Source organism: Bolinopsis microptera, chromosome 3 (genome assembly GCF_026151205.1).
Source record: "Bolinopsis microptera isolate Bmic1 chromosome 3, MBARI_Bmic_1.0, whole genome shotgun sequence".
Lineage (NCBI taxonomy): Eukaryota > Metazoa > Ctenophora > Tentaculata > Lobata > Bolinopsidae > Bolinopsis > Bolinopsis microptera.
In genome coordinates this window covers 3038133-3066107 of record NC_087074.1, presented here as the reverse complement: position 1 = coordinate 3066107, position 27975 = coordinate 3038133, and the positions used below count along the sequence as shown (strand labels likewise).

Below are 27975 nucleotides of genomic sequence, written 5' to 3'. Positions count from 1 at the left end.
AAACTCCCAAAAATATGAAAACAGAAATGTCTCACAAAAATCAGCACGAACAGCACGTGATGCTATTTATATTTTAAATAAAGCATATAAATACTTTTTTAACAATATCATTCGCCCAAAAAGTTTTAGCTTCTAAAGTAATTAACTAAACCTTTGGGCTTTGAGAAAGTTATCAAATGTTTAAATCCAAAATTTTGCACCAACATAAAATTACAAATTATTTTTTTCAAGTCAGTGCAATAAAGCAGTATTCATAAATAAAATTTCCCACAGTCCATTTATCCTTGCCAACAAATTAGAAGCTCTATAGTTTTTATTTCCGATCTGCGGTTGATTTTATAAATTTATGATCTCACTTGTGACTTGATCATTTAACGTTCGTGGCTTTGCATTCCCCCTCCACATTGTTTAGATAAAGGAAAATCGATCTGAAAATGTGAAGAGTTTAAGTTTTACGAGAAAAATTTGCAACATTAATTGTGAATTAAACTTTATAACAATGTCATTTTTATTACACTTGGACTATAGAACGAGGAATAAAATCATGTACCTTTATAATAGAGCAGTAAAATGTTGGATTTAGGAGAAACTTTGATTCACCACGTACGTTGTAGATCCATCTGAAAATTAAAAAAGTCTAAGTCGTTGATAGTTTGCAAATACATCCTATTTTGTTATTCTTTCCAATTTTAGCCCATCATGCATTTGATTTGTTAAGCCAATTCTATTCCAATTAAATTCAAACTATAAGTTGTTTCAAAACTGTTACCAACAAACCTGAATATTATATTAGTGTATAGTTAGCAGGTTAAAGGAGAAAGGTTGGACATCCGTTGGAAAGACTGGAGACACCCCGGTTTGCAGTTTACTTCTGAAATTTATAAAAACCATGTGAGCGTTATTTCTATACCCTTTCCACATTTGAACATGTAAAATAGTGAAGAGTTTTACGAGAAAAATTTGCAACTTGCGAATTAAACTTTATATAAACAATGTAATTTTTATTACACTTTGAGTTGGACTATAGAACGACGAATAAAACCATGTACCTTTATAATAGAGCAGTAAAATGTTGGATTTAGGAGACACTTTGCTATACCACGTAGGTCGTAGATGAAGATCCATCTGAAAATAAAGAAAAGTCTAAATCGTTGATAGCTTGCAAATACATCCTATTTTTTATTCTTTCCGATTGTGTTTGATTTGTTGAGCCCATTCTATTTCAATTAAATTCAAACTATAAGTTGTTTCAAAACTGTTACCAACAAACCTGAACAGTATATTGGTGTAGAGTTAGAAGGTTAAAGGACAAAGTTAGCACTAGTATGAGCGAGCGGACATCAGTTGGAAAGATTGGAGACACCCCGGCCCGGTTTGCAGTTTAGTTCTGAAATTTATGAAAAACCATGTGAGCGTTATTTCTTTACCCTTTTCACATTTGAAAATGTGAAATAGTGAAGAGTTTTACGAGAAACATTTGCAACTTGCGAATTATAACTTTATAACAATGTAATTGTTATTACACTTTGAGTTGGACCATAGAACGACGAATAAAAACCATGTACCTATATAATAGAGCAGTAAAATGTTGGATTTAGGAAACACTTTGCTATACCACGTAGGTCGTAGATCTATCTGAAAATAAAGAAAAGTAGTTGAATTAGTTTGCATCCTGTTTTGTTATATTTTCCAATTTTAGCACATAATGTGTTTGATTCGTTCAACCCATTCTATTCGGGTTATTTTGATTGGATTAAAAACGCTTGAATTTTTAATTTGTTTTTAAACCACTCTACGGCCATGTTGATAATCATAAATAGTTTGTCTCTCTTCAAATACGAAATTTAAAAAATTGTTTTTAAGAAACTACTCACAAACCCGAAGTTGGAAGTGAACACCACAGTTTTGACCTGAAATGTACAAAAAACCGTGTGAGCGTTATTTTATTAGATCAAATAGCTACAATTGATAATTGTAGCTACCACCCCGACAGGCCCGGTATAACTATATTATAGAGGTTTCACTGTATTTTAAATTTATAAGTTTAAGAAGGAAAATTATGTAATGAAATATGTATTTTACTTACATGTGCTGTTGCGAGGTTGAATTTAAGAAGTACACCAGTTAACTGTGTCGTAAATCCAGCTCAATAAAGCTTTTAGATGATTTCGGAATGACAGAGGGAAATTTTGCTGATGAAATGATTTCTGCTTCATTGTTATTACTTTGAGAAGACTGATACAGTCTACAAATTGATATTTGCTCAGCAAATAGTTTTAAATATACAGTTTTTATGGCTCTGGAAAGCCGAGGACGAATTAAATGGACAAAAAGGTAATTCATCAGACTGGTGTGGTCGACTGAGGGTGGTCGACTGATGTGGTTGACGTAGCTAAAGGTTTGTACGGAGTTTTTTTACTTTCTTTACTTTTTTTACTTTCTTTACCTTTGGTGGACATCTTGACAAACAGACAGAGTCCAGCAACAAGGACGATATGAAGAAAAATTGCCAGACCCATGACCAGAAGTTCCACTGACCCTCTTTTCTGACTAACAATGAAGGTCCATACAACAACTCCCATGAACATTATACTGATGAAACCAGCGAGAAGGAGCTTCTTTGTTTCTTTTCTTAGTGACGAAGATCTTCCTTTAAATGGATGGAAAAGGTCTGAGACCATGACCATTGCTGATACCGAGAGCACTAGAGGAATTATACAAAACCATCCCAAATATTTGAAATAATTGAAATGCTTACCGCACGGATACCTTTGTTCGATGATCAAAGCTGCGACCAAACCCTCGCAGATAAATGGGATTGCACGGACAGCTAGATTTTTCCTCTTTCTCAATGACTTGTAAGAAACGTCGGAGGGTTTTAAGAAGTAAGCGTCAGGGTTTCTTAGAAACGCTATCGATATTAGAAACACATCTCTGATACTAAACAAGACCATTCGCCATAAGATTGGAACACTTTTAAGGGAAAGTCCTGTGGAGTTCGCCTTGAGGCTATAAAGGTTTACCAAGAGTTCCATTATCACTCTGAAGATGATGAACCCAAACACATACTCCTTTATAAACAAAGCATGCATTACTGCTGCAAACATGAACAACCTGGCTGGTATCATCAATGTATAGGATGCTTGGAAAATGATCTTTGAAAAAGTGGACATTTGAGATGTCATTGGGTCCAATTTCCTAAAGCCATCTTCCAAAGAAGCAATTCCCGAGGGAATGTTGAAAAATGGAATTGCCATTGAGAATATACGAAACACAGTGCCACATGTTCCTAATCCTGTATCAGATAGTGGGAGATTTTCACAAAATAGGTTTGTGTCGTTGGTGATGTTTGTATTCATACGGTGATAATCGAAATAGTGATAACATTCACCGGCAAACTGTTCAATATCTCTTTGGGAAAGGTTGTTGATCACTATTTGAAATGTATAGAACTGAACCAGGAGTTCTGGCAATTGTTCCAAAATCAAGTAAAACTGTTTCAAGCTATTCTGTTCTGCTTGACGTCTGTAATACTCACGCAAGCTTATTGGTTCGTGTAGGAATATTACTAACCTATCCACGACTGGCCTTAATTGGAAACATGTCAGTAGGTTGTAGAATATCGCTCTTAGCTTACTCAGAAAACTTCCCTGTAGCTTGAAAGGCCAAGATAGCCTGTAAAAGAACATTTTAAACTTATTCCAGCTCCAGTTTAAGTTTGATTCGCTCCATTCTTTGGCAGATAACACGAAAATCCCAAACTTTATTCTCAGAACATCTTTCTCCGTTGTGTATACACTGTCAGCAGATCCGAAGTTCTCATGAATTAAAGTGAGCGATACCAGAGCAATCTCAAATATCCCTAGCTTTTGAGAAAATCCGTTGAAATCTGAAATGCCAACTACTAAATCAGTGTACAAGTCTAAGATGTATACGACAATTCCTAGGAGACATAAGAATCTCCCCATCATTCCTATTGCAGAACAGCTGTGGTATACTCCTGAGGGATTTGGCAGGCAAAATGAACAGTTAACGTTGCAACACTCTTGCGTCTTTCCCACTGCTTTGCAGCAATATTCCTTAACTTTTTTATCCTTCATGTATTCTGCGTAAATCTTTTGTGCAATTACAGTAAGTTCTTTTGTTTCTCTCTTCTCAAATATGTTATTAGTAGTTGCCAATTTTTTAATTTTTCTCCGAAATTGCTTATAGATATCGGAGCTGAGTCTACTCTCGAGAATTTCTCTTGTGGGCTGATTACATAGAGTTTTTGCTTGAAGAGCAATGTATACGGTGTGTAGAAGAGTCGTCTCGCCTGACCCGCTTGACCGTTTCAAGAATTCTTTAACGAGGGGAATATACAGATCTCCTCCATAAAACGTAAATCTGTGCTCAGGGTCATCCATAATACCTGGCAATTTGTCGATCGCTTCTTTCAGAATATTACTTAAGATGCTCTTGACATCATCATCAAAATCGTCCTTAATGTCTAATTCCTGAACGATAACAGCAGGATTAGAATATTTGCCTCCATTTGGAAAAGCACGGAATAAATCTTGTAAGTCATTATTGGACCATATCTTCTGCATGTACTGAAGAACTGACTCATTATTTATAGCTGTAGTACTGATATCCGCACCGTGTTCTAACAGCAATTTAGCTAACTCTACATCGTTATCACGTACAGCATCATGTAACAGTGTTTCCCCATACTGGTCCTTAGCGTCCACCTCCGCTCCATGTTCTAACAGCAATTTAGCTAACTCTATTCTTGCAGCTACATTTAACGGTGTGTCCCCATTACTGTTCTTAGTGTCCACCTCCGCTCCATGTTCTAACAGCAATTTAGCTACCTCTACACTGTTCTTACTTGCAGCTATATATAACGGGGTCTCTCCATACTTGTTCTTAGTGTCCATCTCCGCTCCGTGTTCTAACAGCAATTCAGCTACCTCTACACTGTTATTCATTACAGCTACATGTAACGGTGTTTCCTTATTACTGTTCTTAGTGTTCACATCAGCACCGTGTTTTATAAGATAACCTGCAATCTCTTGTTTATCTTGTTCTGCTGTTTCATGAAGTACTGCACTCTTTTTATTTCCACCTTTAGCATTGTAGTCCAGGTTGTTGATAGTGTAAACATCCAACAATTCTGTCAAGTTTTCTTCATTTACTTTTTCTTGTATAGTTCTCCATATCGGGTCACTGATTATGGTTGCCATGTCTGAAAGGAAAATACATTTATAATGTTTAAGGATGATAACTCGTCAAGAATATGTGGTAGACATTAGGTTGCATTTAAATTGAGAGAGAGGACCGCGCTTACAATTATTTAATAGATTTTAACGATCAACATTTTCTTATTTTGGCGACAAAATCCTTGATTGAATAGTTACGACAGTATGCCATCTGCAAAGTTACAGGTCTCTAAAATGAAAAATGGCTAAGTAATGAGCCCAAACGTTTTCACACAGATTCCTTCCTCATTTCTTGCGAATAAGAATGGACCATCGACCTCATAATATTGTTGTCGTTTTGAAACTTAGAAATCTAGTATATTCTCGGCTCATATGGGCCTCTTCGGCCAGCCCCAGAACTTTCCGCGTGCCCCAGGGATTCTTATATCAATTCTAACTCTAAACTGGCACGACTTAGTCATGCCCCTGCGCACGTGCAAGCGCCATTTTGATCACGTGCGAGCGCCATTTTGATCGGTTACATTATCGGTTACATTTTCATCAGCTGTATCTTCGGTTGTGAGTTGTAACCAGTGGCGTAACGTTGCCTGTCTAGAGAAAAACGTGTAGTTTTGCTAGAACCTCAGTTAAGTTTTTCAAAATTGTCCCACATTCAAACGACGATTTTCCCTCCCACCCCCCCCCCCCCCCCCAGAGGGGCCCTTCGTTACGCAACTGATTGTAACGGATATTGTTTGATGCGATAAAAAATGACTACCATAAAGAATAAATAATAATACTAGCTTCATCACAACGGGTGTTTTGGTACATTATAAAAGACAAGAAGTAATTGTGACAAAACGATCCTAATTTCAACTTTCGAGCTGCAAATATATATATATAGTACAGACAGATCCGTCTTAAAAAATCATTCTACCGACACAAAAATAAAGACTACGGATGAATAATTAAAATTCCACTAGCATCTTGTTCCCTTCATTGTGCTGATTCCGGGAAAAATTCTCTTTACGCTCCCATCATACTGTAAAATGAGATATCGTTCATTTAAAATTGGGTAATTATAGGACTGTCAAGGTGAAGGATTGCAACCCAATTAATCACTAACAATTAAATAACTAGGTTAATTAGTTGTCATAATTGGAAAATATTTCACTTAACTTCATGCATTGATTGAGGCATTAAAACTTTGTGTAGGCTTATTTTTGTTGCGGGCAACGATTTCCTAGAGACTAGCGAAAAGTAATACAATACAGACAGAACCGTCTCAAAAATCGAACTATCGACACAATAAGACAATAGAAGCTTGCTTAGGATTTTTGACGTTCTTGAGTCCCATTGGCATAAGATGCCCTTTAGGCCTTTATGGCTGACCAATTTTTCCTAACTTTTCCTAACTTTTCCTAACTTTTCCACGTGTCTAAAGGCCACTATGATTAGCCACTTTTCTTGTTTGTCAAATATCTTTAGTTATGAACATCGTATAAGGTTGCAGAGTAATCGAAGGTGTCAATCTTATCAGGGAGAAATTTAAACAAATTGTACGTCAGATGATCAGTTAGTTGGATGATTACAAATTAGCTAATTACCAATTAATATAGGACAAGATATTTGGGGGCCATGATGATCAGCTCGGAATTAGTGTGGTACGGATCGAATAGCATCTGTGGTAATAACTAATACGATCCCACTGGTTCGATCAGAAATGCCAGACAGACCCTTTCCTTGAAGACCTCATCATATGGTCTGACGAGGCCCATTGTGAACTGAATGGAACCATCAACAGCCACAATGCGGTACACTGGGGGACAGAACGGCCCGCAAAAGTACATCAGCGTTCCCTTCATTCTCCAAAGGTCACCATATGGATTGGAATCTGCTCGCACCGCTTCTTTGGACCATACTTCTTCGAGCAGAATGGGCAGACTGTTACTGTAAATGGACAACGTTACTCAAGAGTAACTATTGGTTTCAGCAAGACGGTGCTCTTCCTCATCTTCCTGCCAGACAGTGGATATCTTGACAATATAACAATAGACTTCGAGTAAACTCACACCGCGTCTAATTACGTTTCCAAACCTGGCTCGCACTTAAACTTACCATTTTGTATACCTGCATATCTTTTAACTCGTGTATTGTCAAGGGGCATTATTAAAATTTCACTGTTGATATAAAACACTGCACGCGATGCTGCTGAATACTAATCACATATTGAGTATTGTTATGAACAACATTAAATTAAGGATACTCGCAAAATATGCATTTCAAGATTTTAAAGATACATTTTTTATTTAAATATCCGGTGAATTTTTTTGAAACCGGACCGGAACCGGAACCGGATATTTAGGCCAGATATCCGGCCAGATATCCGGCCAGATCCGGATTCAGCCGGATATCCGGTCGGTTCCTATCAGTATTCCTTAAAATCCAGTTCGTGGCCCATTTCACAACAGCTGATAACAAAGCTCACTAATTACAACCAAATGTAAAACAACTTCTAAGTACACACGTGATGTAAAATGAATCCTGATTGTTCAAGGAAAAAATTTGACATATAGCAAGATATTGCCAATGAAAACAGACCGGATCAGTGAACGGACCAAATGTCTAATCTGCTCCCAGTAGGCTCCTAGTTTGTATCCAACAGAATTAAACAAGAATAACAGGAAAATTAATTATTAATTTAAATACGAAATCTTACAAGGTTAATATAATTAAATATGAACGTCAAATTCATAAGCGTGACCAAACTATTATTAAACTATTGTATTCAGAATAAATGCATCCAAAAATGAGTAAAGCAAGATTTTAAAAATAAAAGTTAATTTAAGACACAACATTTCTCCTGATAACAAATTAAAAAACTTCCTTATGCATGTAGAAATGTTGTCACAAATAAAACAGCGTGATGCTGCTAAAAGATAAGTCACTGCTGTTTACCTGCAGTTAGTGACTATTCATATGTAAGCTCTCCTCCAAATATGTACTTGTGTTTATAAACGCGTATATAAATATAATACGCGTGACAATTTCATCATCAGACGAAAGTTAAGCGCTTTTGAGTTGTGGAGTTATTTGAAAAATTGCGGTCCTCGATAAACTGCGGTGACCTTGATCAGCTTTATATAATAATCGAATTTATTCTGCTCAAGATCAATGATTTGAAGAACCTACAAAGTTTTCCGATATTATTTTGCAGAAACTTTATAATTACATAGAGCCACCCAGACGCTACCACGATCTAATTAGTCAAAATAACATAGTTTAAAAAATGCAGTGGGAAACCTGTGACAGCACCACAACTTGATTATTTGCATATCTTTTAACAAGGCCGGGCATTATTTAAATTCCACTGTTAATATAAAACACTTCCCTAATAACGAGAGGTCCCAAATATACAAACGAATTTAGAGTAGGTACCCACTACCCATGTTGGTAGAATGCGTTACTAAATAAAACAGCGCGATGCTGCTTAAAAATCAGTCATATTTCTGTAGATCATCGAATAGTTACTGTTAGGTTACCAGACTGGCAAAAAATGCAATAAACATTACAAAAACATTCCTGTTGTACATCATTATATTAGCTATAAACAAAGAATAATAAGAATTAGCTATAAACAAAGAATAAGATATAACGAACTAATAACAGATTGAGAACTAACTAAGCATTGTGATGAACAACAAGTTAAGAATACTCGCAAAATATGCATTTCAAGATTTTAAAGATAGATTTTTTGAAGAAATATCCGGCAAATTTTTTTGAAACCGGACCGGAACTGGATATTGAAGCCGCATATCCGGCCAGATCCGGATTCAGCCGGATATCCGGTCGGTTCCTATCCGTATTCCTTAACATCCAGTTCGTGGCACTAATTGCAGCCAAATGTAAAACGACTACATACGTTATTTAAAAAGACTCCTGACTGTTCAAGTAACAAATTCGGCAGAGCAAGATATTGCCAATGAAAGCATACCAGATCAGTGAACGGACCAAATGTCTAATCGGCTCCCAGTTGGCTAATAGTTTGTAAACGACAGAATTATAAAAAATAACAGGAAAATTAATTATTAATTTAAATATGAAATCTTACAAGGTAAATATAATTAAATATGAACGTCAAATTCATAAGCGTGGCCAAACTATTATTACACTATTGTATTCTGAATAAATGCGTCCGAAAATGAGTAAAGCAAGATTTCTTAAAGTTAATTTAAGACACAACATTTCTCCTGATAACAAATTTAAAAAACTACCTTATGCATGTATAGAAATGTTGTGACAAATAAAACAGCGTGATGCTGCTAAAAGATAAGTCACTGCTGTCTACCTGCAGTTAGTGACTATTCATATGTAAGCTCTCCTCCAAATATGTACTTAGGTTTATATACGCGCGACAATTTCATCATCAGACGAAAGTTAAGAGCTTTCGAGTTGTGGAGTTATTTGAAAAATTCTGGTCCTCGATATATTGCGGTGACCTTGATCTGCTTTATATTATAATTGAATTCATTCTGCTCGAGATCAATGATTTAAAGGACCGACAAAGTTTTCCGATATTATTTTGCAGAAACTTGTTGTGCAAATTACATTTAGCCACCCAGACGCTACCACGATCTAATTAGGCAAAATAACATAGTTAAAAAAATGCAGTGGGAAAGAGTAAACTTGTGACGGCACCACAACTTCTTTACCTGCATATTTTTAAACTCGTGTTTTGTCAAGGGGCATTATTTAAATTCCACTGTTGATATAAAACACTGCCCTAATAACGAGAGGTCCCAAATATACAAACGAATTTAGAGTAGGTACCAATGTTGGTAGAATGCGTTACTAATTAAAACAGCGCGATGCTGCCTAAAGATTAGTTATATTTCTGTAGATCATCGAATAGTTAGGTTTTCAGACTGGCAAAAAATGCAATAAAGATTACAAAACATCATTAGCTACAAATAAAGATTAAAATATAACGAACAGATTTTGCTTACAGCTAACCACAGATTGAGAACAAACTACCTAAGTATTGTGATGAACAACATTACGTTTAGGATACTCGTATACACAAAAGAAACACACAATGATATTCGGCAACTCACGAGCGCACACACACACACGTCACACACACGCGCTTACCGGTACCCCTACAAAGATACACGGTGGGGGACAACCTATTCCTCATCATTATCCAATATAATGAAGAATGTGAATTATTAAGGTGATCAATCGAGTTAACAATGTTCCGGAAACTGATCGAGGGGTATGAAAAACCTGTTACACGCGATGGTACCCGCAAATTGAAGCAAGTACCGGGGGTGTACCGGGCGTGATTTGTTGGTGAACTAGAATTGTCATTTCCGTGTCTCGATATTATCTACATTGTTGTGTTGTGACGGGGTAGTAATGTAATATTGTTAACATTAACTGTAAATTCAATAATATTAGGTAAGGATGCAAGGGGTAAGGACATACCACGTATTTTGTTGGTGAAGAACAAGGGTCGAAATGTTTATTCCGGCACAGCGGTGTCTCTATATTTGAGGAATCGAGAATCAATGATTGGAAAGATCAAGTTAAGAGCTCTTTTGAGTTGTGGAGTTATTTGAAAAATTACGGTCCTCGATAAATTGCGGTGACCTTATTAACTCCGCACCACACCCGCCTTATATTTGAAAACATGCATTACATTGTCGTATGAAAGTATGAACTCTCTCTCTACAGTTCAAACAGACCGCAAACAGTGCCTCCTAATATCACTTGCAGAGCTAACCTAATTACCTACCAACGCTAGGTACATAATATGTAGTGATGGAATAAGAGAGAGCGAGGAGGGAGAAAAAGTGAGACATTTTATGTCACATATTTGGTACAAAACCATCAATTAAACCACTAACCGCCGACCGATTTAATACCTTTATCATTTAACTTTTCCAGAGTTTTTTTGGCACTTTACCGAAAACATCAGCCCCATAACTCTTACCGTTTTCTTGATTAAGCCGCTCGGAAATTACACACGCACACACAGACAGAAAACACACATCTTGAGAATATAATTATTGATAATTGATTTTATTCTGCTCGAAATCAATGATCTGAAGAACCACGACACTACCACGATCTAATTACAGTTAGGGAAAGAGTAATAAAGCCCGTGAATAAACTCATAAACAAAGGGTAAGGTTTCTCTACAGGAATGTGTTGTCCATAGTCCCACATAGTGTAAAGGCAGCCAACCAGACTAGTCCTACAGGGGCGTACCAGTGATAATCTCTGCCTACTTACAAGTACTGCACTATTAAGTATAAACTCACCCGTTTAAGGAACAATAATCAAAATACATTTTTCGTTTCACTTATACGTTTTAAACAAATCGTATAATGTCCAATCCCATAATAATATAATCTTATATCAAAAGTTAAATCCACGATAAAGTCACCAGACTGAATCAGGATGGTCAACTGATGGTTGACACACCAAACTGACATTCCGCCGCAATCACGTCAACATCGTCAAAAACCTTAACCATGACTACACTCAGCAACAACAGACAAAATTAGAGAACTGCAGTTCACCTCATTACGGGTCACTGCAGCTTAAACAAACATCTTCACACCATTCGCAAATCAAGCACGAGTGCTTGTCCTTTGTGCGGCGGCGGAGAGGAGACTGTCTCACACGTTTTCTAGGGCAGTGTCCGGCTATTGCCCAAATAAGAGGGCAATATTTCCAGGACTATTACCTGTCTGTCAATGATATATTCGACAACCAACACATCACCACGATTGTCAATTTCGCAAACCTAACACTTAATTGTGCCGGACGAACTGGAAGTGGATCAGACCGTGGTGACATAGACTTCGAGTAAACTCACACCGCGTCATCCCGTCTAATTACGTTTCCAAACCTGGCTCGCACTTAAACTTACCATTTTGTATACCTGCATATCTTTTAACTCGTGTATCATTGTCAAGGGGCATTACTAACATTTCACTGTTGATATAAAACACTGCACGCGATGCTGCTTAAAGATCAGTCACTGTCCCCTGCAGGTTACTGTCTACTACTGACGTTTCATATATATAAATATATAAATTCTCCTCCTCTTTTGCTTACAACTAATGACTAATCACATATTGAATATTGTTATGAATAACATGAAATTAAGGATACTCGCAAAATATGCATTTCAAGATTTTAAAGATACATTTTTTATTTAAATATCCGGCGAAATTTTTTGAAACCGGACCAGAGGCAGAACCGGAACCGGATATTTAGGCCAGATATCCGGCCAGATCCGGATTCAGCCGGATATCCGGTCGGTTCCTATCCGTATTCCTTAACATCCAGTTCGTGGCACATTTCACAACAGCTGATATAAACAGAGCCCACTAATTACAACCAAATGTAAAACTACTATACACATTACACGTGATGTAAAATGACTCCTGATTGTTCAAGGAAAAAATTCGGCAGAGCAAGATATTGCCAATGAAAACAGACCGGACCAGTCAACGGACCAAATGTCTAATCTGCTCCCAGTAGGCTCCTAGTTTGTATCCAACAGAATTAAAAAGTAGAACAGGAAAATTAATTATTAATTTAAACATAAAATCTTACGGCAAGTTTCCATAAACGATATTTTATGATCGGCGCCAATAATCGCTTATTGGGCGCTTTCTCGGCGCTTTTTTTTTAAAACCGTTTATAATCGATTTTTTTACGATTATAAATCTCGAGGTTCTGGGATCATTCCCCAGTTGTCCCTAGTTTTTCAGAGTTAATCATCACATATAGACAGCATGAGAGTAGGCCTGGCCATCTCGAAGTGATAATAATAATTAAATGTTTCGCAGATTGGCAATTGATCGGTGTAGTTGGTGTTGTACACACTGCACTGATAACGATATCACGTTGTACGTGTAATGTAAATATAGTGTGGATAAATGCGAATATATATTCTAAATAACTGATTATAAACGGTTCAAAAAAAATCGCTTATAATCGACTATAATTGATGTCATAATTCAAAAAAGCGCTTTTTTTAAATTTAAAAGCGCTTATAAGCGCTTATAAGCGCTTATGAGCGTCGCTGAGCGATTTGAAAGCGGTTTTCCAGTAGGATTGGCGCCAAAAACGGGTGGATAAGCGGTTGGTCGGATAAGCGATTCGTAGGCGCTTTTTTGAACCATTTCTAAGCGATTATAAGCGCTTATAATTGGGGTGCAATTTAGCTGTTTGTAAAGCGCAAATAAAGCGCTTATAAGCGCTTTTAAAATTGAGTCAGAAAAACGCTATATTACATCTTATAACCGCTTATAATCGATTATAAGCGGTTTTTTAGAAATCGCTTATTACGGCTAATTCATCGCTATTTTACCGCTTTTACCGCTTTTCCTATCATCCATGGCCAGGTGAGCAGGAATTAAAAAGCGCTTATAAACGCTTTTTCGATGCTGCCCCTAACCTGGTCGGAACGGGGTAGTGCCCGGAATTTAAAAGCGCTTATAAGGGATTTCTCAATTCCCCTTAACCTGGTCGGAACTTGCATGTGCTTTTCTGAGCAACCTGGGGTGCACCGGCAGAGTCAGGATTTAAAAGCGCTTATAGGCGCTTATGATCGCTTTTCTACCACTTTTCCTATCACCCATGGCATGGGTTGGCAAGAATTATAAAGCGCTTATAAGCGTTTTTTCAATGCTGCCCCTTACCTGGTCGGAACGGGGGAGTGCCCGGAGTTAAAAAGCGCTTATAAGCGATTTCTCAATTCCCCTTAACCTGGTCGGAACTGGAGAGTGCCCACTTGCATGTGCTTTTCTGAGCAACCTGGGTTGCACCGGCAGAGTCAGGATTTAAAAGCGCTTATAGGCGCTTATGATTGCTTTTCTACCGCTTTTCCTATCACCCATGGCCTGGTTGGCAAGAATTAAAAAGCGCTTATAAACGATTTCTCAATTCCCTTCAACCTGGTCGGAACTGGAGAGTGCCCACTTGCAAGTGCTTTTCTGAGCAACCTGGGGTGCACCGGCAGAGTCAGGATTTAAAAACGCTTATAGGCGCTTATGATTGCTTTTCTACCGCTTTTCCCATCACCCATGGCATGGGTTGGCAAGAATTATAAAGCGCTTATAAGCGTTTTTTCAATGCTGCCCCTTACCTGGTCGGAACGGGGGAGTGCCCGGAGTTAAAAAGCGCTTATAAGCGATTTCTCAATTCCCCTTAACCTGGTCGGAACTGGAGAGTGCCCACTTGCATGTGCTTTTCTGAGCAACCTGGGTTGCACCGGCAGAGTCAGGATTTAAAAGCGCTTATAGGCGCTTATGATTGCTTTTCTACCGCTTTTCCTATCACCCATGGCCTGGTTCAACCAGGCCAACCAGTGGTTGGCAAGAATTAAAAAGCGCTTATAAACGATTTCTCAATTCCCTTCAACCTGGTCGGAACTGGAGAGTGCCCACTTGCACATTGCAAGTGCTTTTCTGAGCAACCTGGGGTGCACCGGCAGAGTCAGGATTTAAAAACGCTTATAGGCGCTTATGATTGCTTTTCTACCGCTTTTCCCATCACCCATGGCATGGGTTGGCAAGAATTATAAAGCGCTTATAAGCGTTTTTTCAATGCTGCCCCTTACCTGGTCGGAACGGGGGAGTGCCCGGAGTTAAAAAGCGCTTATAAGCGATTTCTCAATTCCCCTTAACCTGGTCGGAACTGGAGAGTGCCCACTTGCATGTGCTTTTCTGAGCAACCTGGGTTGCACCGGCAGAGTCAGGATTTAAAAGCGCTTATAGGCGCTTATGATTGCTTTTCTACCGCTTTTCCTATCACCCATGGCCTGGTTGGCAAGAATTAGAAAGCGCTTATAATCGCTTTTTCAATGCTGCCACTAACCTGGTCGGAACGGGGGAGTGCCCGGAATTGAAAAGCGCTCATTAGCTGCGCTTATAAGCGATTTCTCAATTCCCCTTAACTGGAAATCAGTGTGCCCGCTTATAGTTATAAGTGCTTTTCTGTGCAAGTGCAACCTGGGGACACCGACAGAATCAGGATTTAAAAGCGCTTATAGGCGCTTATGATCGCTTTTCTACCGCTTTTCCTATTACCCTTGGCCTGGTTGGCAGGAATTAGAAAGCGCTTATAAGCGCGCTTTTTCAATGCTGCAGCTGCCCTTAACCTGGTCGGAACTGGAGAGTGCCCACTTATAAGTGTTTTTCTGAGCAACCTGGGGTGCACCGGCAGATTCACGATTTAAAAGCGCTTATACGCGCTTATGATCGCTTTTCTACCTTGGCCTTTCATAGATAAATTAAAAATATGACACTGCTAGTTTTTACTAATGATTTTTTCAATATCTGGGCCTCAATATGACACGTCGATTTATAAAGGAGTTAGAAATTTTAAAAATCGTATTAATGATTAAGGCTTTTCTCAATATTGTCCATTACAGTTTATAAATTTGGTAAATCTGGTCAATATACATTGTTATGTTGTAAATTATATTGTTATATATATATTTTCCAAAAAAAAATACAGTTTATAAATATAATGGACTGACCCGGAATAGCGCGCTATTTTGTACTCACTATTTTTAAACTATTTCATATTTGCTTCTTACTAGGCCGCTAGGCGGCGCTTAGACTATCAATCTCCCGAATCTATATTCCATATAATTATTTATTTACTATTTATGAACATAATTAATAATACACAGCCTGCACTTTACCTGAGGACCCCAGGCTTTAATGTTGGTAATTAGGCGGAATGACAGGCTGAGCGCGGCCCAGTAACCTGCACTGGGCCGGATGGGGTCCCCTGGTGATTTACTTTTGGCCTAATTAATTGCTTATGTTTCTTTCAAATCGTTGCTCTGCGAAGCAAAGCGAAGCAAGAATGCAAGTTTGCGCGGCGCGTCGAATTATGAATTAAGTCCTCAAATTTTATTTCTTGACCTTCGTGTACTGTAGCGCAACGCACTAGCTGGGCCGCGCCGCGCATCCAATAATGCTTCTCGCAATTGTAGGTTTACAACCTACTGTACCAGGGCGCGCGCCGAGTTGGACCGCTTCTACTAAATCGCTCGCCCAAATTTTAAGGAAAACCAGCAATAAAAAGTGATTGTAATCGCTTATAACCGCTTTTCAAATCCTTAGGGGCAGCATTAAAAAAGCGCTTATAAGCGCTTTCTAATTCCTGCCAACCATCCCATGGGTGATGGGAAAAGCGGTAGATAAGCGATCATAAGCGCCTATAAGCGCTTTTAAATCCTGACTCTGCCGGTGCACCCCAGGTTGCTCAGAAAAGCACATACGACTGGGCACTCTCCAGTTTCGACCAGGTTGAAGGGAATTGAGAAATCGCTTATAAGCGCTTTTAATTCCGGGCACTCCCCCGTTCCGACCAGGTTAGGGGCAGCATTGAAAAAGTGCTTATAAGCGCCTTTTAATTCCGGGCACTCCCCCGTTGCGACCAGGTTAGTGGCAGCATTGAAAAAACGCTTATAAGCGCTTTATAATTCTTGCCAACCAGGCCATGGGTGATGGGAAAAGCGGTAGAAAAGCAATCATAAGCGCCTATAAGCGTTTTTAAATCCTGACCCTGCCGGTGCACCCCAAGTTGCACAGAAAAGCACTTGCAAGTGGGCACTTTCCAGTTCCGACCAGGTTGAAGGGAATTGAGAAATCGTTTATAAGCGCTTTTTAATTCCGGGCACACCCCCGTTCCGAACAGGTTAGGGGCAGCATTGAAAAACGCTTATAAGCGCTTTATAATTCTTGCCAACCAGGCCATGCGGTGATAGAAAAAGCGGTAGAAAAGCGATCATAAGCGCCTATAAGCGCTTTTAAATCCTGACTCTGCCGGTGCACCCCAGGTTGCTCAGAAAAGCACATGCAAGTGGGCACTCTCCAGTTCCGACCAGGTTAAGGGGAATTGAGAAATCGCTTATAAGCGCTTTATAATTCCGGGCACTCCCCCGTTCCGACCAGGTAAGGGGCAGCATTGAAAAAACGCTTATAAGCGCTTTATAATTCTTGCCAACCCATGCCATGGGTGATAGGAAAAGTGGTAGAAAAGCGATCATAAGCGCCTATAAGCGCTTTTAAATCCTGACTCTGCTGGTGCACCCCAGGTTGCTCAGAAAAGCACATGCAAGTTCCGACCAGGTTAAGGGGAATTGAGAAATCGCTTATAAGTGCTTTTAAATTCCGGGCACTACCGACCCCGTTCCGACCAGGTTAGGGGCAGCATCGAAAAAGTGCTTCTAAGCGCTTTTTAATTCCTGCTCACCTGGCCATGGATGATAGGAAAAGCGGTAAAAGCGGTAAAATAGCGACGAATTAGCCGTAATAAGCGATTTCTAAAAAACGCTTATAATCGATTATAAGCGGTTATAAGATGTAATATAGCGTTTTCCTGACTCAATTTTAAAAGCGCTTATAAGCGCTTTATTTGCGCTTTAGAAACAGCTAAATTGCACCCCAATTATAAGCGCTTATAATCGCTTAGAAATGGTTTTTGGCGCCAATCCTACTGGAAATCCGCTTTCAAATCGCTCAGCGACGCTCATAAGCGCTTATAAGCGCTTATAAGCGCTTTTAAATTAAAAAAGCGCTTTTTTGAATTATGACATCAATTATAGTCGATTATAAGCGATTTTTTTTGAACCGTTTATAATCGTAAAAAAATCGATTATAAACGGTTTTTAAAAAAAAGCGCCGAGAAAGCGCCCAATAAGCGATTATTGGCGCCGATCATAAAATATCGTTTATGGAAACTTGCCAATCTTACTAGGCAAATATAATTAAACATGAACGTCATATTCCTAAGCGTAGCAAAACTATTATCAAACTATTGTATTTTGAATAAATGTATCCAGAAATGAGTTAAGCAACAGTTCTTTAAATTAATTAAAGACACAAAATTTCTCCGCCTCATAATAAATTTAAAACACTACCTTATGCGTGTAGAAATGTTGTCACAAATAAAACAGCGTGATGCTGCTAAAAGATCAGTCACTGCTGTCTACCTGCAGTTTGTGACTACCTTACTCGGGAATATTATAGCGGGTTAATTTATGACTGGGAAAATTAATGACCGGGAAAAATATGGCGGACTTTCCCTAAACCCGCCAAATTATCCCGGTCATGTATTTACCGGTGGCCGACCTTTCAAGTTTTTTTTCAGAGGTCAACAAATTTTCAACCGAAATTTCTGTTTTTGTTACTTGTTAAAGAAGTTATTTCAATTTACAGTTATTGATATTACTCAGAAATAGAAAAAAAAGACACGTCTAATTAAAGGAAAATAAATCTAAGCAATAATAAGTCAAATCTTCATTAAAGCGTATTCTCATTCTCATTATCGCTAATGTCCCCGACATTATCATTATTGATATTGATTGAAATAAATTTTCGTGCACATACAGAATGAATGGTTAATAATTTAATATATATGTAGACCAAGGTCTGTGCACGGGATGCTTCCTGGAAGAATCCAGTTCTTTTAGCGGGGCACCCTACCTAAAGCCAAATTGAGATATAATAATCATATTCCTAGAGAAATAATCAGAAATCGAATACCAATCAAATAATATGATATATAGGAGTAGTAACCATATTTACTATGCAAAATGCCCCAACCACATAGTGTAAATTTATATAGAATTCAAATTCCATATCATCATTAAACCTCAATAGTCAATATAATAGCCCAAGCAAAATTAAATAACTTCTTATATACCTTACTGTCATACTACAAATTAATTAAACATTTGAAATCTGTTAACCAGAGAATAAATTTCTAAACCTAATGCAAATGAAATAATTTAGATGCAATAAAGAATGCCTAATGTGAGTATCATCTGTCAATGTCCTTGAAAAAAGTCTGTAAAAGAGATATGAGTAACTAATATAGAAGAAAAAACAGGAAGTTGTCGTCTGTTGAAAAATAAATAAAATATCTAGAATATAAATTAGAATAAAATAACATTCAGTCAATGTGTCGTCAATAAACTGTACAATTATCAAATGTTAAAACTGGGTGATACAGTCACCAAAAATAAATACTAAGTATAATAAGTAAATAAATTAAATGTGGTCTATAAAACTACCACTAGGTATAATAGGTCAATAAATTAAAAGTGGTTTATAAAACTACCACTGTGCGAACCCTTTCTCCAGTTAAAACATGTCAGTCATGTGCATATCCCCCTGAGCTGCTGACCGTCAAATTCGAAGTTGTATTGTTGTCTTAACAAGACTTTAATTTTGTCCGCTAATGGGGTTACTGCTCTGAAGATCAGCCGGAGATTAATTTCCTGCCCACCGCTTGGTATTGGGGAACGTCTTGGCTTTGCATCTTCAACTGCTCCAGTAATCAATCCACCGTGGACCATGAAATAGTGGCACAGTTTACTCACTTCTAGCGGGATGTGGACACAAGTTACTTTAACGGGAAAAACTCCCTCTTTCTTTAGTCTACACACTGCACACGAGAAGCGATCAATCTTTAGAGACATTAATATTATAATATATGTGCAAGTACCTTCATGTCTGGTGCAGTAAGTGGAAACTTATCCCAAACTGCGACAAAAACAAGACCGAGTGTATTATGATCACACCAACATCCTCATCTGCACCTGATGTCACAGCCTTTGGACCACTCATTATCGGCAGTAGACCCATAACATATACATGTCAATCAACTGTTCTTGGACTGAGGATAGACGACAAACTTACGTTCAAGAGTCACGCAAAATTTAAATTGAAACAATGCTGGTTTGCCTGGTACAGGATCACTCAAAACTCCACCCGCCACAGAGGCCTGAATGCAAGCTCACTCAAAATGCTCTTCAAAACAGTAGTACTCACAAAACTTCTATATGCTGCTCCAATATGGCTAAAAGATAACCTAGACACTTTCAAAGACTTCTATGCCAGGGTCCTCTTGAAAATAAGTGGATCCACTCACCATCCTCCCAAAGATTTGACATCTGTCGCGCTTGGAATTCCACCCCTTGAGATATCCTACAAGATGATCACTATAAAATTCATAATAAAAGCACTTACAAGTGACCCATTTATGCAAGGACTCATCTTACAGCTAGAGGAGGCAAAGGCCCATCGATATCAGCACCATATTGATGAGATACGTAAGTTCCTAACGTGGACAAGGGGGTCCAACGAGCTCAACAGAAGCAGAATAGACCTTCTGACTAGTGTCCACAACGGTGTTGTCAGCTATTCAAAAGACGAAATAACCCGCTTTATGGACTTCACTTGGAATAAACATCTCCTACTGAACCCTAGAATAAATCCGGGTGAGATACTAGATAACATCGATGAGAGGAGCAAAAAGTTGTTTCCTCGCTACTCAAGCAGGAGCACAGACACTAAAGTAATGTCTCTCTTGCATGGCCATGACATCACCTTCACAGCATTCAAGGCAAGGGTTGCCAACAACTGCGACCCTCAGTGTCCGAATTGTCAGATGTTGGACAACAATTACCATCGAATCTTCTCTTGTCCACTGTACCGCTGTTCCTACAGAGAAACCATTCAAGAGCACTCCACTAGTGACCAACCATGCTGGTCTATCTTAAGAGATGGTAGTGATGGCAGCATCACTGCCTTCCGATCTTTAGCACAGATCGCCATCGATGAACTATCATAGAATTGGTACTTATACTTATTAGTGCTCCTTCACCTCCATCCCCCTTCATGTCCTACATCTCCTTATGACATCACTCCCCCTTCAGCCTCTACTACTCCTTTACTACTCCATCTACTGCCTCATCTTCTGGACATCATTATCTTCTAGTTTAGTTGAGAATTCTCAACACCCACTTCCAAGTCGAGTACTCTCGACCCACTTAGTCCACATACCTTGCAAACTTACAGCAGGGTATTTGTAATGGTCTAAGTCCCTTATACACGCCAAAGATGGTTCCTCTATACTCAACCGTAGGAGAAGAGAATTAGGTGACTGTATTTTGTTCTAATGTTGATATTAATATAAGTATGTTCTAGTTGTTACTCCTTTTGTTTTAACGTTTTTATGGTACTCTCCTTAAATTATTTCAATGCAGTCACTCAGATGATTTTTAAATCAGGACACTTAAATAAAGACACATACTCTGCCCACAATAAGGGGCCATAATTTTTAAATTATGTAACAGTATAGAATTATTATTATTATATGGACACGTTCATTTGAGTTTGAGGATATTGGTAAATATAAGTGACCCTATTAAAAGGCACAGTCTAGTTGACTTTGTCACACTATGAAATTACTTAAACCCTTGATGGTTAGGATAATCGTCTCATCCTTCAGGCTAACTTTGTCACATAACGATATCTTAATCAGCTGATAAAGTGATAAGATATCGCTTAAATACGGCCGGCACGGAAATGGTTACATTGTCACACTATAAACATGTGACGGAGTAAATATGGACCCCTTGCTGCCGTTTTTGACCAAATTTTTGAGTGTCCAGTTGATTGGATGGGTACATATGACCATTACCTACATATTTGACGACTTTTTTCGTCAGATGGTGCATTCAGGTTTACTCTGTCACACATTAAAGAAAATATGTGATGAATGTTTAGGGCACCCTGATAAGCAATGCTGAGTAGTGTAAGTTTATTTGATGGCCTGGAAGTGCTGGGAATTGTTATTATATCATATAGTCGTAAGGGATTAAAACACAGAAGGCACAACCAAGCTTACTTTGTCACATAATCTTGATGATATCTGAACATGTGTGAAATTGAACAAATAATGATATACCAGCTTAAACCCCTTATATTATACGTACTATGGATCAAACAACACTGCTAGTACCATGCACCAGTCACATAAATCATTATCAGGTGGTAATATGTAAACAGTGTCACAATTAAACTACCGCAACATGGTCAAAAATAGGGTAATTTCGTCACAAAAAATTATTATAACTCAGTTAGCTCCTTGCTGGCAAAATAACTAGTTTATCGACATTTTTTTGATGATAAAGTTACATAGTATTCTAATAGAGGTATAGTTCTTCAAAATAGGGGCAATACATGTTTACTTTGTCACATCAGTTATTATAAGAGTTAGGTAATCGTCATCAGATTAAAAGATATTTTTCGTAGTTTGGATCAATTAATACTTTAATATACCTGTAATAAATCCTATGCCAATTTTAACACACTATCTTGATACTGTTGGGGCAGGGAAAGTTAATTTTGTCACATTTTCAATGTCTTTGACAAATAAATCTAAATTTTTAAAATTGAGTTCTTATGTTCTGGACAATATTCTTCCAATCGTTTCTGAAAGAATGTTGAATTCTAATAGAGTTAAAGATCTTCAAAATAGGGGCAAGACATGTTTACTTTGTCACATCAGTTATTATAAGAGTTAGGTAATCGTCATCACATTAACATATATTTTTTTGTAGTTTGGATTGATTTATATAGGTAATAAAGCAGCCTATGCTAATTTTTACACACTATCTTGAAATTGTTGGGGCATGAAAAGTTAATTTTGTCACATTTTTAGTGACTTTGACAAATTTAACCTAAAATTGTTAAACTTAAGCTCTGGTGTTCTGGACAATATTCTAATAGAGGTATAGAATAAAGATCTTCAAAATAGGGGCAAGACATGTTTACTTTGTCACATCAGTTATTATAAGAGTTATTATAAGAGTTATTATAAGAGTTATTATAAGAGTTATTATAAGAGTTATTATAAGAGTTATTATAAGAGTTATTATAAGAGTTATTATAAGAGTTATTATAAGAGTTATTATAAGAGTTATTATAAGAGTTATTATAAGAGTTATTATAAGAGTTATTATAAGAGTTATTATAAGAGACTATTTCATTCTATAATCATTGTTTTTAATCTATTTACGATTTCGCATAATTTTTTGTGACAATGTTAACATCAACTGATCTTAACTTGCATCAACTACATTGTCATCATATAAAACTTTCCCGCCTTTCAAACCAAAATCAGATATAAATAATTCGCCCAAAATTTTAAATTCCATATATTGTGACAGAATTAACCTCATTTCCCAATAACCGAGTGCCTGTATTAGCTAACTATTCAAAACAACATATTTTAGGGCTATGATTGGTAGAGCAACCATCAAATAATGAGTTGAAAGGGTTTTTAGGACACCTCACAGTAGAATAGTCGAATAGAGGTATGGTATCATGAGTGTGACAAAGTTACCCAAATATTGCCTTGTAACCGTTCGATCCGTGCCCATTAACCAATGTTGTATCATAATTGTTAGATTGACCTAATTTACTATATTTCAGACCAAGGAATGATAATTAGACAACTGCAGTTAACTAAGTCACACAAAATGTGACATTTGAAACATTATAGTGCCTAACAACAATAGATTTTCTTTCTGAGCGGTGCATATGGGAGTATGGGTTACGTGGCTAATGTTCAGAACTTCTGAACGTGCTAGGTTAATAGATGTCAAAATTAAGCCACTATCGTCAAAAACGCTATTATTTTTGTTTACCAATATCCTCAAACTCAAATGAACGTGTCCATATATTATTATTATTTTCGTTTTCTTCTATAACATATAAATTGTTTTCTTCTCTACGATTCACTGATTCATGGGCAAGAGAAGTGAGAATCACGGTCCACCCTGAAATCTGATTTCTATAACCAAATTGTGATTTTTATAACGAAATTATGGTAGCAACCGCCAATAAAGTTACAGCCCTCCATCCACTGCTTCAAAAGTCTTCTCTAGCACATATGAGACTTCAGGTAAAATATGATGATCACCACCCCCTTGGAACACCATAATCTGAGTCGGCGGGTTTTTTTATGACTGGTAAAATTTTTGATCGGGAAAAATATGGCGGAATCTTCCAAAACCCACCACTTTATCCCGGTTATAATATTCCCGAGTAAGGTATTCATAAGTTATAAGTAAGCTCTCCTCCAAATATGCACTAGGGTTTATATAATACGCGTGACTATTTCATCATCAGACGAAAGTTAAGAGCTTTTGAGTTGTGAAGTTATTTGAAAAATTCCGGTCCTCGATGTATTGCGGTGACCTTGATCTGCTTTATATTACAATCGAATTTATTTTGCTCGAGATCAATGACTTGAAGAACCGATAAAGTAAACTTGTGACGCGGAAGGCACCAAAACTTGTCTACCTACCTGCATAATTTTTAACTTGTGTTTTGTCAAAGGGCATTATTTAAATTCCACTGTTGATATAAAACACTACCCTAATAACGAGAGGTTCCAAATATACAAACGAATTTAAAGTAGGTATACCAATGTTGGTAGAATGCGATACTAAATAAAACTGCGTGATGCTGCTTAAAGATCAGTCATATTTCTGTAAATCATCGAATAGTTAGGTTGCCAGACTGGCAACAAATGCAATAACTATTACAAAAACATTCATGTTGTACATCATTGGCTACAAATAAAGATTAAAATATAACGAACAGACGTTGCTTACAACTAATTACAGATTGAGAACAAACAAAGTATTGTGATGAACAACATCAAGTTAAGGGTACTCGTATACACAAAAGAAACACACAATTAATTTCGGCAACTCACGAACACACACACACGTCACACATTATAACACACGCTTACCCCTTCAAAGATACAAGCGGTGGGGGACAGCCTTTAATTATATTCCTAATCATTATCCAATATAATGAAGAATGTGAACTATTGAGGTGGTCAATCGAATTAAACATTATCGAGGGGTATACAAAACCTGACGGAGTATAAAAAACGCGATGATAGCCGCGAATCAAAGCAAATACCGGGGGTGATTTGTTGGTGACCGGGGGTGTACCAGTCGTGATTTGTTGGTGACCGAGGGTGTACCAGGCGTGATTTGTTGGTGACCGGGGGTTGTACCAGGCGTGATTTGTTGGTGACCGGGGGTGTACCAGGCGTGATTTGTTAGTGACCGAAGGGTGTACCAGGCGTGATTTGTTTGTGACCGGGGGTGTACCAGGCGTGATTTGTTGGTGACCGCGGGGGTGTACCGGGCGTGATTTGTTGGAACTAGAATTTTCATTTCCGCGTCTCGATATTATCTACATTGTTGTGTTGTGACGGGGTAGTAATGTAATATTGGTAAAATTAACTGTAAATTCAATGATATTAAGTAAGGATGCAGCGGGTAAGGACATATTATTATTAAGTATTTTGTTGGTGAAGGACAAGGGTCGAAATGTTTATTTCGGCACAGCTGTGTCTCTATATTTGAGGAATCGAGGATCAATGATCGGAAATATTCAACAAAATGCTTTAAGAAAACTAAATTAGTCATTTGACCAAAACCCATATTCACGGGTAAAGTGGACCGCTGCCAGTGTCTCTTAACCAAACAAAGGACTTAAATTACTTCCCCAAACCCGCGGTTAATTTGGGTTTTACTGTAGTATACACTATACTAACACAAATAACGTAAATTATGTGTAACGCATTTTAACGCATTTTCACACGCTGAGCCTATTTATGAAAAAGGAATCAGTTAATATCAATATGATTATGGATTCAATCAGTCATTTTTTCCTTTTCACCCTTTTGAAAAAAGGCAATAGTGAAAGGTTACGAATGGAGGTTTTGGCAGAAAAACGTGGATTTTGGAGAACGAGATAGGTGGGTTTAAATATGTCGTCAGTCCTTTCGTTAGTTACCATGCAACGAAAAAGTTGCGCGCGCGCGAGGATTGCTTGCGGAGATGTGATGTATAGATAGCCTTTGATCTATGAATGCGCGGCGCGACTGTGTTTTCATGTATATGATGCATGTAATGTAAAATATTACTATTAGGTAATACGCCCAATTTGTACGTGGCACGCGTAGTGTATTGATGTGTACACGAGTGTAGTTTACCTTTGCTGATAGTATAATTTCTTGAATTACAGATACAAGTTAAGTTCTACGGCAATTGAACTGAATTTCAAGTGTTTCCCGTATTTGATGCATAATTTATCAATATTATTATCATGAAGATTGAAGTGAGCTGATTGGAGCTTATACTTAAATTTATAGTAAATGTGAAATGGAAATCTAGCGTCCGCCAAAATAAAACGAAACAACGGGCGCAATTCTTGTTACTAAAATAAGTGTAAGTATGAGTAAATACAGCAGAAATCTGGAATTATGGAGATCGCAAATAAAACACAGAAGACTCGTGAATACTAGCAGTTTTTTGTGAATTCTGCCATGGCCATATCAATTTATGGAATTTGTGTCCTTATAAGTTGATTTTTATAAAGAGAGTAAAGAAAGTAAAGAGATCTGCAGCTCTAAACCGATTACTAAGGCGCAGTAAATTTACCAGAGTTGAGCTGTATAATTCTATATCCTATCTGGAGGTTGCAGTAATGTAGTTAACAAACCTATAAGCAGTAATAACAAGGTATCAACAGAAAGGAAACGAAATTAACTCATCAGGAACTATATTCACTAGCATGCAACAATGTGAATGAGCCTCATAACGTGGTGCGGAGCATGTTGGGTAATGACGATCTGATCACTTTCAGTGAATACTGATCACAGAATCTTGCAGTTACCATGCCCTTTTTAACAGTTAAGTATTTGGAACAGTGAGTGGCATTTGTGCCCTCTGACGACTTTAGCACAATATAACTTCACAATCAATAGACCAAATGCATTCATACTCGAGCTATCCTCAATTCTATCGATTTCCAATTCGATAGTGCAAAATTTATTTAGCTGTCAAACTCAGGAAATTAATTAAAACCAATTAAAGTTACCTTACCCTAAATAATACCCCAAACACAGGAGGTGGTGATTTTGTCCCGGCCTAGGTCCCAAGAAATGGATAGTTTCATCGAATTATCATTCGATTATAGGTCAGAACGATTATAGGGGAGGAGGGTGTAACTTCGTAGGAAGTATAATTGCGCTGTGCCGTCACCATTTGAATTTGAAGATGCACCTTCAACAATCCATGTTATAAACGGAGTAAGAAAGGGTAAGGTCCCATGAAATCAATTAATTGATGATTCAAATCTTGTCAAATCTTGTCGATATACATTGTTGTAAATTATATTGTTATTAAAATAACGTAGGTATGCGGAGGGTTAAACACAAAAAAGTAAGGAAGGGTAAACAGCCGCGAGCAGCTGACGCAGATGAAGATAACCTTGTTGTTGTTATTAATTTACCCGAGAACAGACCAGCATCAGTGCCTGATTCGCCAGACCCTGGCTCCAGCTCACCGATTATCCTTACTGAGCTACTTCCCGTGATCAACCTTCTACCAGCAATGCTGCTACAAATCCACTTGCCACTGTTGATACCGGTAACAGAAGTTCAGCACCAGAGAAGAAAAGAACACGTGTCAAGAAGACCCCTATTTACAAACGTCCTGTCTGGAGGTTGGCAGCGGCTGAAGTTGAAGCAAACTACACCATGTATCAATCAAACGACTCCGCTAAACAAACAGATGCTGTGCCTTGTTCCGTGAAACCATGTGACCAGTTCTCCACAGCTCTATATGAGGTTGTTTTGTGGAGCTGGATGAGTCACGTGACCGTTTTTACATCAGCTGACCTCCAGATCAATTTTATTTAACGTTATACCAGATGTATTAACTTAACACATTCATTACACAGCACATCTTAAATTTGATCCTTCGAACAGCTGTTGAGCAATGAAACGCAAACATAATCTTAGCAAAATGAATATATTTCTTTTATCTTCAGCATTTAATCAGTCACATAATCTCAAATTATTTGTTATA

The 27975-nt window shown here is 37.8% G+C and overlaps 1 protein-coding gene across 4 annotated transcripts; it reads right to left on the bottom strand.

Annotated features, from left to right (window-relative positions):
- On the bottom strand, positions 1–27975 carry LOC134813420 (uncharacterized). Of its 4 annotated transcripts, none has more exons than XM_063821178.1 (9): positions 27953–27975; positions 2087–5227; positions 1875–1910; positions 1566–1635; positions 1271–1387; positions 1050–1125; positions 778–871; positions 551–620; positions 1–428 (listed from the first exon to the last, which is right to left on the bottom strand). In XM_063821178.1, the coding sequence occupies exon 2, from the start codon at positions 5223–5225 to the stop codon at positions 2343–2345; it is 2883 nt and encodes a 960-aa protein (XP_063677248.1). In that variant the 5' UTR covers positions 5226–5227; positions 27953–27975; the 3' UTR covers positions 1–428; positions 551–620; positions 778–871; positions 1050–1125; positions 1271–1387; positions 1566–1635; positions 1875–1910; positions 2087–2342. The 4 variants fall into 4 exon arrangements, with proteins under 4 accessions (XP_063677248.1, XP_063677249.1, XP_063677251.1 ...); XM_063821179.1 differs by having other exon boundaries at positions 1879–1910; XM_063821181.1 differs by lacking the exons at positions 1566–1635; positions 1875–1910.